Below are 13,159 nucleotides of genomic sequence, written 5' to 3'. Positions count from 1 at the left end.
AAATATATTCAATGAAATAGCTTTGATGTAAAGTTATGACGTGGGACAATAGCTGATAAATTAATAAAACGTAATATTAGTTTTTGAATAAGTCACACACATAACACCACATAACTTTGACATTCGTCTGATAGCTTGACCTAACACGCAATGCCAAACGACATAGACGTTCTAACAAAACTAGCTTCAATGTTGCGTTGTTCTAACCCGTGAAGCAACGGATATTTGAACACAACACATGTAGACAGACAATATAACAATACTCACAGGCATATTCTTTATCTTTAAATAGCAATAGATGTATTTTTCTAAGTTTGGAACCACAGTTCTTATCGAATTTCTGCTCAGGTCGTGTCCTATTTGCTGGACCTGCCCGAGAAAGACGAAGAGGAGGTGGAGCGAGCGCAGATCAACAACTTTGACTCGCTGTGGGGCGAGACAGGTGTGTGCGGGTGTCACGTGTTTTCATACAACTATGTCGTAGGATCGTACTAGCGTGTGTATCTATCAACGAGCGCATCTTGTCATATGACATTGCTCCTCATCCAGCTCTGACGGCAGCCTCCGGTCGGGGGAAGCTGGAGGTGTGCCGCCTGCTGCTGGAGCAGGGCGCCGCCGTGGCCCAGTCCAACCGGCGCGGCATCGTGCCGCTGTTCAGCGCCGTCCGACAGGGTCACTGGCAGGTCAGCATTTTTGATGATTTGTGAGGTATTGTCATAATAATCATCATAGTAATAGTAATAATAATTATAATATTTGTTTGTCAGATAGTGGACCTTCTCCTGACGCACGGCGCAGACGTCAACCTGGCGGACAAACAGGGCCGCACGCCGCTCATGATGGCCGCCTCGGAGGGACACCTGGGAACGGTTGAGTTTCTGCTCTCGCAAGGTGAGTGTCCTTTGCACGAGCATAGATGGACAGCACCTAAAGTTGCCTTCTTGTGTGAATGCTAAAGAACATTGATACGTGTTATTCTGCGCCCCTAAACATTTTGAATGTTATCTCGCTGCTTTTTTGTTCTTCTGAAACTTCCACATTTCTCAACTGATTCAAACCATTCCAACTTCAAAAAGTTCATCTTCACATCTTGGGTTCTATTTAGAATAGCTCAATTTCTCCAGTAATGGATGCGCATCCCTAAAAAGGTTTATAATTGCCTGTCTCTAACAAAAGGTGGTGGGCAAAGCACTACTTTGTCTAACAGCTCCTCAACTACTAGTTGAGTTTTTCAGCATACAACAGCTGATAGGTCCTCCACCCCCCCGCAAAATAATACAAAATATGTATATTTGCAAATGCAAAACCACAAATATGAAGGGGTTCACTGTATGCCCATATATGATGACACAAAGACCACAAAAAAAATATTTTCAAATTCAGGAATTAGTTGAGAATCACATAGAAATGGCAACATGGTTATGTTTTACTTGAGAAGAATACTATCTCAGTAGTCTTTCCACCTCTGCTCACTTCCTTCCCAGGAGCCTCCCTGTCTCTGACAGACAAAGAGGGTCTGACGGCGCTCAGCTGGGGCTGCCTGAAGGGTCACCTGACGGTGGTCCGTTGCCTGGTGGAGAGCGGCGCTGCCACCGACCACGCCGACAAGAACGGTCGCACGCCGCTCGACCTCGCCGCCTTCTACGGCGACTCTGACGTGGTCGGTGAACGGAGCGCTGGGGGAGGGCGGGGGAGGTGCAAATTTAGACGAAGACTCCCTAGTCACGTACGTAATCTTCTCTTTCAGGTCCAGTTCTTGGTGGACCACGGCGCCATGATCGAGCACGTGGACTACAGCGGCATGCGTCCTCTGGACCGGGCCGTGGGTTGCAGGAACACGTCGGTGGTGGTGGCCCTGCTCAAGAAAGGCGCCAAGATAGGTGAGACCGTGTGACGCGTGGCACTCCCATCTTCTTGCACCCGTGGCCACTTCACTCATGTGCTTGCTGCCATAAGATCAGCATGAGGCGCATGGCAGACCAGTCACAAAAATTGCAACCAGAGCACCATTATTGGAGTACATTGTGAGAAGTTTATTTTAAATGTGCCACATGTCCTCATCAGAAATGATTTTTTTTTGGGGGGGGGGGGTCATTTTTTGCTCAAAACATCAAAAGGAGAGACCATGGACATGCAAGTTGACATCACAGTTACCAAGTGGCATATTTGCACAGTATCTGGGGTTCGCCATGATGACAAACATGACAAACTGCTTTAAACCCTTAGTTATAGGCTTCAGCCTCAAACATGGACATCAAATAGTCATTTTATTTGGGGGATTTCAACCTTTTGGTATTGAATTTATTAGGCTTTAGACGATCAGGATTTTTTTGGACCGATCAGTGAGTTTAAAAAAATGATAACCTATCACCGATCCGATCACATGATAGAGGAATGTGTCTGTTTAAATGACCTGTTCATTTACTGTATATACTTGTGTACCTAATTGCTCAAAAAAATCTATTTACAATCAATAATGTATATTTGTTCCTCTATTTATGCCAGTGAGGCATAGTGACAGAGAGAACAAATGAATGGTCTTCTATTAGATGGCAGGAAGTAAATACAATAATTAATGCATCCACTTTTTGTGACATTTTTGTTTGTTGGTGTGCCGTAAGATTTTTCAATCGTAAAATATGTTCCTTGGCTCCATAAGGTTGGAAATCACTGCTCTAGTCAGATCGTGTATTCTACTCAGTCAGGTCAAACCAACATTACAACATGACAGAAATAATGGGTGCTAAGTTACTGTAATTAAATTACTTTATTTTTAACTAAATTACTTCACCCACACCGAAACCTTAGAGCATGAGTCGACAGAACGGCAGCATGTTTGCGTCCAACCATTCGTGCTAGCAGTAGCTTGCTAGGCTGCATAAAGTTTTGTTGCCTGCTTGCGTATCGTATTCAAAGTACAGGAACATAACTCAATCAAGCCTTAAACGAACGTCCTCTCCTGTCCTGAGCACCGTTGACCACCAACGCACGTTTTTCCCCATTTTGTTCTTATAATACAGTCGTCGCGATCCACTATTGTTGTCGTCGCCACGGTACAAGTGATACAAGTGTATCCGGTCACATTTGAGTTGACAAGATAAAGCCCACTGATCGTAAAAACAGCATGCGGTGGTATCGGAATACAAGATTTTATTGCAGTAGTCTGACATGGTGCAATCGTGAAAGAGCAAATTTGTCTTGTAGTCTGATCAGGGCATTACGTGCTGTCTGTTACACACCGCCAACAGGTTTTTTTTTTTTTTTTATATAACTTTATTGGCCGTCAGATATTTACAGTACTATGTCAAAAGACGCGACAAGGCTAAAAATAAACTAGCTTTTGGATTCAAATATACTGTGCACGATGGCGACGCGGAGTGAATGTCTTTTGCGGAGCCGATCAATGAGGTTATTGATCGGATCGGCGAAATATGACATTAAAGCCGATCGGCATCAAATATTAATTATCGGGCGATACCGATAATGCCGATAAAATCAGTCTAAAGTCTAGAATTTATTATTGTAAGATGTGACACTTGTTCTTTCTACCATTTGTTTTTTCTTTTTTCTTGTATTAGACTTTATTCTCGTAACATTTTGGCTGTTTTCGGAAACCCTCCCTGTCCTCTCTATAGTCCCTTATACAGTAGTGAGTTAGCCATTTGCTGTTCGAATGTGTAGTGAAGTATAGGTTGTTGTGCCCTCAATGTATCCCACAATTCATGTTGAAAAGTAGTGAACAACCAATGGTCACTAGAAACGTAATATATCCCAAGATTCAGTGCGCTGATACATAAAAATGATTTTCCTTCTCCCTGGTATTGTTTGATCTTCAGCACGAGACAAATTCATCAGTTGTGGCGCAAAAATATCTTTAATATAAAAAGAGCAATACAACGCGGATGGGCGTAAAGTGATTTTGTTAGTGTTAAGTTTTTAAGATACACTGATCTTAAAACAATATGACGTAATTATAATTTTGTTATTTGTACAATATTTTTTATGGAAGGTCGACCAGCTTTCCGGATGTACTGGACGTCAATGAATTAATTGTCTTTTGTATGTGCATTTCAGGTTGGTTACAGCATCTTCTGAGCATTTACGTGCAATTTCCAGTCAAAACTTTTTACTCAAAATATTTTTATTTTTATTTGCGATGAGAAATCACTTGACTGTTGGTGTCTCAAGTTGAAGTGGTTAAGACACCCGTGCCATTGAACAAATAGGGTTACATACACACTGAACAGCAGTCATGTATTGCTACACTGCCAAAACTGAAATTAAATATCTTAAATCAAGGCCAAATATGCTTGTTGTCTGCCAAGATATTTCTTCTTACCAGGCAGTTTGTTTGTAAGAGCATTTCACTTGCTCGAAAATGTTTTTTTTTTTTAAATCTTAATAAGCTATTAAATTTGTTATTGAGATTGTCATGTGAAAAATAAGAAATGCCACAATTCTATAGGTGTAGGTAGTATAATTACACAAATGTTAAGAGCTCAGTGGGGGGGTTAAAGCTAGTTACTTGTTTTAAGAAATCTTTCCCGGTCGATTTTCTCGTTGTAATGGCAGGTAATATATTTGTCAATATCATTACTTTGTTTTCCCAAATCCAGTTTTTGCAGGGTAGTGTACGTCACCCCCCGCCCCCCCCCCCTTCCACCATAGCTGCTGCTTTTTGTGTGTTTATCGTCATTTACTTTCTCTTTCCATCATGTTCTCTTGTCATCCTTCTCTTCCTGTCCTGAACACAGGTTGACAATAGCCCTTGTGGTGTTTTTTTTGTTGTTGTTTTTCAAATTATTTTGCCAAATCTCCGCTTCTGACTGCTGCTATTTTTGTTTCTTTTCTCACTCCTCGACCTCCATTGCCTCTTGTTCTCTCTCTTTTTCTTCTTCTACACTTCCACACCCTTCCTCCTCCTCCCACCTTTAACCCCGCCACCCCTTCGCCCCGCCGCTCTCTCCGGTCCCAGGATGTCAGACGCTGCCCAGTAGGCCCCGAGGTAAAGCCAAGGCTGTCGACTTCCCACCCCAGCAGGCATTTTGACAGCTCTATCTCCTCTATGTGTTGTCTGTGTTTCCTCCTGAGCGCCGGCGCGCCAGCTTTTAGCCTTAGCTAACTAAAGAGACTCATAGGTGTAAGCTTGGAGGTAGATGGCCCGGGCCGCTTCCTGGCAGCATGGATGCATGACAGCAGCCTCCGAGTGACACTGACCGCGTGGTTGTTGTTGTTTTATTGAGCAGGAAGTGCATGCACGACATTGTACCCGCCGCTACCCCGCACCAAGGTGGCTCACAGTCATCCTGACGTCACTCGATGCCCTCAGCTTTGGCGGCGTGACTCCTCCCGCCGCCTTGTGTTTTCCTGTCGCTTTGTTGTTTCTTGTGCTTTTGTGGTGTTTGTTTGGATGTGTGTGTCACGGATTGCTGATACACTTAAAACGGCTTCAGCCTGACATATACACTGCATCCAGAAAAGATACACGGCGCGTTACTTTTTCCACATTTTGCTATGTTATAGCAGTGCTGGGCACAATTTTGTGCTCAACGGCCATAATTTCATTTTTAAAACAGATAGATGGGCCAGGTCATTCTTAGATTAAGTAAATACAAAATCAAATAGAATCAAAGATTTACATCTAATCTCTGTAAAATACTGTAAAAAAATATTTTGATGAGATATTTCATTTTCTATTTGAAATTATTATTCATATTTATTTTGTAATTAAATATTAATAAAGTAAAATGTAAATACTCCAAATATTTTGAAACATTTTATTTACAATAGATTAACCAAATATTTACTAAAATAAAGTTAAACATTTTATGAATATTTTTAATGCTATAGTTGTAAAACATAATTAACCAATTATTTAATTTGATAAATTAATAAACATGAATAAATCCATTTCAATTAACAAATAGTATTAAAAACAGATGAATTAATACAACAAATATTGTAAGAATCTTGATATTGTAAATGCTTTTAGGGCAAAATTAAAGAACAGAGTATGTATATTGCTTTACTTTGCCTACCCCTGTGGTACGGTCTTATTCCAAAATGTAATGAATTCATTTTTTTCTCAAGATTGTATACACAACACCCCATGAAGTTTTTTTTGTTTTCCTTTTTGTAAATTGATTACCAAAAAAATGAGTATTCACAGCCTTTGTAACGAAGCCTCGTGTTTCTACAGCATAATTGGAGTCCACCTGTGGTAAACTCAGCATGGGATTTTTTTTTGTTTTTATTATTTTAAATAGATTTGAAGAAATCAAAAAATTATAATATTAATAATAATAATGGTTTTCACGTAGTATTTATGGGGTGTTGTTGAATTTTGTGGGGAATAAATGAATCAGTTTTGTAATAAAGCTGTAATATAACAAAATGTGGAAAAAGTAAAGCACTGTGAATACTTTCCGGGTGCACACTGTACATATGAAATATGAATGATATATTTGGCGGGTTTTAACCTTTTGAGAAGAATGTGGTTATCCTTTCAGTAGCGAGCACCCTTGCAGAAAATGGTAGTTTCCAGTAGAAAAGCACTGATCTTTTCTTGACAGTGGATTGCCTTGTTTTCCTCCTCCATCCGCCATTTTCAGCTGTTTTCACCCCCGTTACCCTATTCAAATAATTGTTGTTACCGTACCCCACCTGGATACACTGGCTTGGTCATATTTACTTTTATTTCTTCTATTTTGAGAGATTTGCATGTTCTCAGCCACACGTAAAAACTATCCAAGGGAGAAAGATGAGTTGTATTCACAATCACAATCCAGGAGATATCTGGTGGGATACACTTGTGGTCATCTACGACGATGCATTTCTTGTTATTACGATTATTATGTGTACGTGTTTGTGTGTGTGTGTGTGTGTGTCGTTTTGACTTCCTTCCTCTCTTCCTTGCTTATGTCTGAACGCGCCGTGGTCCTCACTTTCTCGTCTTCCCCTGTGACGCAGGTCCGGCCACGTGGGCCATGGCCACCTCCAAACCCGACATCATGATCATCCTGCTCAGCAAGCTCATCGAGGAGGGTGACTGCTTTTACAAGGTGCGAGATCGAGCTGCCTTCAAAGACGATGGCTTTGTCTGCAAATGTAACAAGTAAACCCAAACTATTTGTGGGGGATAGGGACCAAATCCTGCTGCAAATTGCAAAAAAAACGCAAGTAATTGAGGCCCCCCCCCCCCAAAATGTTTAGAACTGCCTATATTCATAGTTTACAGGTTAAACCAATAAATACTTCACCCCAAACTGATCCCCCCACATTTTAACATCATTTCCAACTCATCTTACGACATTACCCTGAAACATGGCGTACAGATGATTTTATTTTGAAAAAATGCACCGGACGTGCGAGGATGCTGCCGTCCGTGTCTGTCACATGCGCAACCTGTAAAAAATACCAAAAACACAACCGTACCTTGACTTTACGAGTGGCCTAACTTAAGAGTTCTTCAAGTGATGAGCTGATTTATTTTTATTTTTTTTGAGTTACGAGCATCAGATATGCTGTCGTAGTGTTAACTGAAAACAAAAACAATGGAGCAATCACGGTTGCTTGCTTGTATTGTACTAATATGATTTCAATTCATTCCACTGGGGAAAATGTATTTGATATTGATAAGTAGATTAATTTATGAGCTTCTTCATGAAACTAAATATACTCGTAAGTCAAAGTACCACTGCACCAGTCTAAATGTATCACTTCAACATACCTCCTTGATGCCATTTACTACTTTTCTATTAGCCAGGGCTTTGGGCGGCATCGGCTGGCATCTTAGGACATTATACATCAAGTACAAAAATAAGTCTGAAAGCTGCAAATAGGATATTTTTTTTGTCAATAGCTGAGGATAGGTGCGACAGACAGAAACATGGAAATGTGAATTTGTGAATAGTGAACCGCGAATAAGCGGGGATTGACTGCCAACGTGGATTTGTGTGGCTCTCCCGACAGAAGGGGAAGGTGAAGGAGGCGGCACAGCGCTACCAGTATGCCCTCAAAAAGTTCCCACGGGAAGGCTTCAGCGAGGACCTCAAGACGTTCAGGGAGCTCAAGGTTGCGCTCTTCCTCAACCAATCCCGATGTCGGAGAAAAATGAACGTGAGTCCCCAACGGGTCGGCAAAGATCCCAAAAAAAACGTTATTGTCTGGAGTTTTTCCCGCTGGTTCAGAGTTCAGAATTGTCGTCTTGTGTCCAGGACTTTGGATGGCTGAAGAATTTGCTACCAAGGCCCTTGAGCTGAAACCCAAATCCTACGAGGCCTACTACGCCAGGGCCCGGGCCAAGCGTAGCAGCAGGTACGCAGTCTGATCTGGTTGACTTGTATTGTGGAGAAATTACTCATTTTGATGTGGAGAATACCTGAAATAAATCTTAGAAGACAACGTTTATTATCTTTGCAAAGACGTCAGACTGTCAACATGGTGACATGCAACATATTGACATATCTGGCGCAAAGCAGAATTCTCAAGCCTAGATTTTGATACATGAAAATGATCCAGACCAATACACATCACAGAAAGACAGTCAAATGATCAAAAAGGCAAAGGACACCCTTCCTTTGGAAATGCATAGATTGTATGCATACCTCACGAGTCGCTCTTGTTCTGACCAGTCAAAATGGAACTTGCTCTCCTGTAATCTTACCAACCCAAGTGTTCCAATTCACTATGGAAGGCCAATGAATGCAACTGAAATAAATGATACAATAAAACATTTCCCTTTGCACTTTCAGGCAGTTTCCTGAAGCCTTGGAGGACCTGAATGAAGCCTTGAAGCAGTGCCCCAACAACCGAGAGATCCAGCGGCTGCTGCAGCGTGTGGAGGAGGAGTGTCACCAGCTGAGCCAGGGGGAGCTCCAGCCTCCAGACCTGGAGTTGGAGCCTCCTCCCTCCCCACCTCCCACGCCTCCCCCCGAGGATGAAGGGTGCCTGTCCCTCTCCATGCCTCTCCCGCCTCCCCCGGAGCCCCGTCTGGAGGACATGGAGCCCGTTCAGGATCTCTTTGAGGACGAGGACTACCTAGAGCAGGAACTGGAGGCCATGTCCATGGGTCTGCCCCCACCGGAGTCCCTCAGCAATCCCTCCAGTCTCCCCATCATTCAGAGCCCCCCACTGTCGCCCACACACGCAGACCAGATCTACCTAGCTGGAGGTTCTCCAATGGGGCAGCCTTACGAGTACCACCCTACCTCCTCCTCCATGTCCTCCCCGACCCGCGGGTCTTACCAGACCACGCCGCCCTCCATCTCGCCCACGCATCATAATTCCCACTATCGACACAGCCCCCCGCACACCTCCCCGGTGCACCAGCCGTCCTACCGCTTTAGCCCGCCACCAATGGGGGGTGGCGGGCAGGCGATGGACCGGCAGAGCCCGCCGCCCTCCCCTCTGCGCCGGGCTGCCCAGTACAGAGCTAGTCCACCGGTGGAGAGCGTTTGTCTTTACAGATCCCAGTCGGGCTCACCTGTGCGCTACCAGACGGAGCAGCACCCTGGCCGACCCAAATCCCCCCTGTCTAAGATGAGCAGCCAGCGCTCCTTCCAGCTTAGCTCACAGCCCTCGCTGTCGTCCCAGCATCACCAAGCCCAAGGCCTTCGTCTGCAGCCCTCCATCGCCCAAATCGTGCGCACAAACCAGCCCAGTAGCGTGATGGGCAACAGCGGCTACGGGGGGCAGATGGGCCACTCCATGGGTAGCCGTTACCCGGGCGGCTCGGTGGACGTGGACAGCCGACTGGTGTACCAGCCCTCGCTGGACGGGCGCTCTATGTCGCAGGTGCAGGCCAGCCTCAGCTCTGGCGCCCTCTGTCAGCACGGCGGCCGAGGAGGGGTCATGGAGTCTGTCCTGTTGAAGGACGAGCTACCCCAACGCCCCTCCTCTGCCTACCGCGCCAGCAGCGGGGGTCCGGCGGGCATCCGTTACAGTCAGACGCCTCAGATCAGTCGCAGCCAGTCCGCCGCCTACTACCCCGTCTCTGAGCACGTGCTGGAGCTTGCCAATGCCATGCCGCCTTGCCAGCTGGGCTCCCCTGAGGTCCCGCATATGGTGAGACGCCCCGTCAGTGCCAACACCACCGAGATAAAGCCACACGTGCCCACCCCCAGGCCCCTCATCCACTCGCAGAGCGTAGGCCTTCGTTTCTCCCCCTCCAGTAACAACATTTCCACTGGCTCCACCTCAAATCTGACGCCAGGCTTCAGGCCATCCTCCTCCATCCAGCAGATGGAGATTCCCTTGCAGGCCACCTACGAGCACTCCTGCGATGACATGTCACCAATCTCTCCCTCGCAGGGCGGCGGGGTTTTGTATCAGGGCGAGCCCACCCGATCACGGAACACCCCCTTTATGGGCGTCATAGACAAGACGGCGCGGACTCAGCAGTACCTGCACCAGGCCTCTCGGTCCCGCGCCATGACGTCCATGGACTCGGCCATCAGCCCCACATCGCCCGGCCAACTGGTCCAGCAGGGGTCCACTTACAGCCCGCCCCCCTCGCTGGGAAACATTGCCTACTACAACAAGACCAACAACGCACAGAACGGACACCTATTGGAGGAGGACTACTACCCCCAGACACCACCTCCCTCGCTGGGCAAGCTGGCCAATGGCTCGCGTGGCACTGGGGATATCCTGGAGCGGGTCAGCCAGGTGCCCACCTACCCGGACGTGAAGGTGGCCAGGACTCTGCCTGTGGCGCAGGCCTACCAGGACAACATGTACCGCCAGCTCTCCCGAGAATCCCGCACGCAAGGGCCCTCTTCACCCATCAAACCAAAGAGACCGTTTGTGGAATCCAACGTGTGACGGCTCAGACTGTGACGAGCAAAAACTCTTAGCAACACGAAGATGGACTCGACTTGAAAGAATTCCTGCGAGGGGGAGTACACACACTCTTAAGGGTCTTGGACTTCAACATGACTGAGTAATACACCATGACTTCACCATCCTGTAACGCCCACGGGCTCGATTCCAAGTTCTGCACAATGACCAGTGCACTTTTCCAAAAACTGCACAGTGACATGGACAACTCCTTTGGACTCGTGGACTCTTATCTTGCGTGCTCTTAACCATGGTCGCTACTAGGCTCTATTCAATGTAATACAATACTATATGTTTAATAATGTACATTGCTCGGCAGAATACAAAATGACTCAACAACTTCAATACTAATAGAGAACAAATGACCATATTTATAATTAAATTATGTATTGTACATAGAAGTCAGAGGAAGCATCGTTTGAATCGTATACCGTTCATGCTGCCTTGGTGTCCCCGCTGCTGGTCCAAGAAGGGACAGACTTGCTAAAACTCTTCACAGAAGCTCGCATGTGGAGCATCATTTTCCGGAACATGGTTCATTGATTAGCTCTTTGCCGACGGATTTACACATTCTACACAGAGCGGGAAGTGCGGGAATGTGCCATACAAAAACAACCTGCCCAAGCCGGTTGTTCGCCTTTTAAGCACTTTTAAAGCTCCACTTTTAAACGTCATTTAAATTGGGCCCTGGGGACCGGATGACGTACGTTTGCCCGGGCAGAGGCTCACGGAAAAACAAGCAAATGCACTCTAGCCCCGCCTTCCTTCCGGTTTCTTTGCATTTCCAACACAAACGCTTAAAAGGTGCACTTTATATTTTTCCGTTTCTTTTACATTCTATTTGTCGCATCAGAGCAGCCATGTCAGACTATCATAGATGATATTTAAGATGATCTTTTTAAGACTTACAAAGATGTAATGTCTTTCTAGCACAAGTTGTACAGGTACGGTCCAGTTGAAAATGTTTGCCGAAATCAATAATCCGGCTTTGTCTGAAATAGTGCGATATAAAAAAACTAAACAAACAAAAAAAGTTGCCACCCACTTTTCCCGGTGAAAGGTTTCAATACCCACTTTTTGTTGTGTTACAACACCCAAGCTTCTTCTCAGTGAAGAGTTCAAAACCCACTTTTTATTACAACTACGCAGGGATGTGGGTTTTTCAATACCCTCACTCTTCCCAGTGAAGGATTCAACACCCATAGTTGCCATTGCAGCCACGGGGAATGTGGTTGTTGAATCCTTTCGGATGGTTTAACAATTACACTTTCCTACTGAAAAGGTTCAAACCCCAGTTTTCATCACAACTCCGCGGAGAAAATGTGTTCCAACACTCACTTTTCCCAGGTGAAAGGTTTGCCTTCTCGTGGGAGAGGGGGTTGGGCGATGGGCGTTGATGGGTTTTAGGTCGTGTGAGAGGGGTTGGTGGGTATAGTTGAGATTGGTTTATAATGCATTGAGAAATATCGACATTGGAGATATCATATGTTGAAGGAAATTTGGGGTAGTGCCGAGGGGCAGAGTGGGTGTGAAATGGGGGGGGTGGGGGAGATATATTAAGGGTATAGGGGGGGGTATATGGTAGTTTTAGAGATTGAATTGGGGTGATTGAATGTGGGGGGTTTAGGGGGAATTGGGAGGGGTTGTTGGGAGGGGGAGGAGGTTGGTTAGGTTGATGAGAGTGTAATTTTAGGGGTATGGAAGGGGGATAAGTGATGATATAATTAAGTGGGAGGGGGTTGGGGTGGGGTTTGGTGGTAGGAAGGTGATGAGAGGGAGGTATATAGGATTGAAGGTGTGTGTTTTATTGAGGTTTTTGGATTATGTTGGGGGGGTAGATGAGTTACGTGGTTAAGGTATGTCATGAGGTATTTTATGGGTTATGGGAAGTAGATTATAGGGTGCTGGGTTGGAGGATTAGTAGGAGAGTAGCGTATTGTTATTTCATGTGGTAGGTTTTTTTTGTTTGTATTTTTCGTGAAATAGTTTGTAATGGGGGTAGTTTACTGAGTATTTAATGTTGGCGGGGTTGATATAGTGATTAGATGGATGAAATAGTTGGTATGTATGGGTCGTAAATTTTAAAATTTATGAAGCCTAGGGCTTCTCCTCATGCTGAGCAATTTTATCGGGTGCCTCAGGCAGTCTTTAGGCTTTACTGGGCTGTCACTGCATAGGTTATGATTTTCATGCATCGTGTTATGAAGAACTGGTGGCAGGTGGTAGTATTTTGTAAACCCTATAAAGGCAATTCTGTAATAAGAAACAAAGCATTAATTCAGGCTTGAGCATTGACAGGATGTGAAGAAATCAAAAAATG

General features: G+C 45.1%; 1 protein-coding gene across 1 annotated transcript in view; it reads left to right on the top strand.

Moving 5' to 3' along the window:
- The window catches only part of tanc2b (tetratricopeptide repeat, ankyrin repeat and coiled-coil containing 2b), a 68,516-nt gene extending 56,712 nt beyond the window's left edge, over positions 1-11,804 (top strand). The window contains exons 18-26 of the mRNA XM_061755429.1: positions 349-442; positions 550-683; positions 768-891; positions 1,485-1,660; positions 1,748-1,880; positions 6,970-7,061; positions 7,972-8,122; positions 8,217-8,316; positions 8,754-11,804. Of these exons, the coding sequence (XP_061611413.1) occupies positions 349-442; positions 550-683; positions 768-891; positions 1,485-1,660; positions 1,748-1,880; positions 6,970-7,061; positions 7,972-8,122; positions 8,217-8,316; positions 8,754-10,824 (3,075 nt within the window). The 3' untranslated portion in view covers positions 10,825-11,804. The remainder of the gene's footprint in view (positions 1-348; positions 443-549; positions 684-767; positions 892-1,484; positions 1,661-1,747; positions 1,881-6,969; positions 7,062-7,971; positions 8,123-8,216; positions 8,317-8,753) is intronic.
- Positions 11,805-13,159: the final 1,355 nt, after the last annotated feature.

The sequence above is a fragment of the Phyllopteryx taeniolatus genome, chromosome 19 (assembly GCF_024500385.1).
Source record: "Phyllopteryx taeniolatus isolate TA_2022b chromosome 19, UOR_Ptae_1.2, whole genome shotgun sequence".
In the NCBI taxonomy this organism is placed as follows: Eukaryota; Metazoa; Chordata; class Actinopteri; order Syngnathiformes; family Syngnathidae; genus Phyllopteryx; species Phyllopteryx taeniolatus.
Note: the sequence above shows the minus strand (reverse complement) of the source record. Positions and strands in the feature narration are given on the sequence as shown.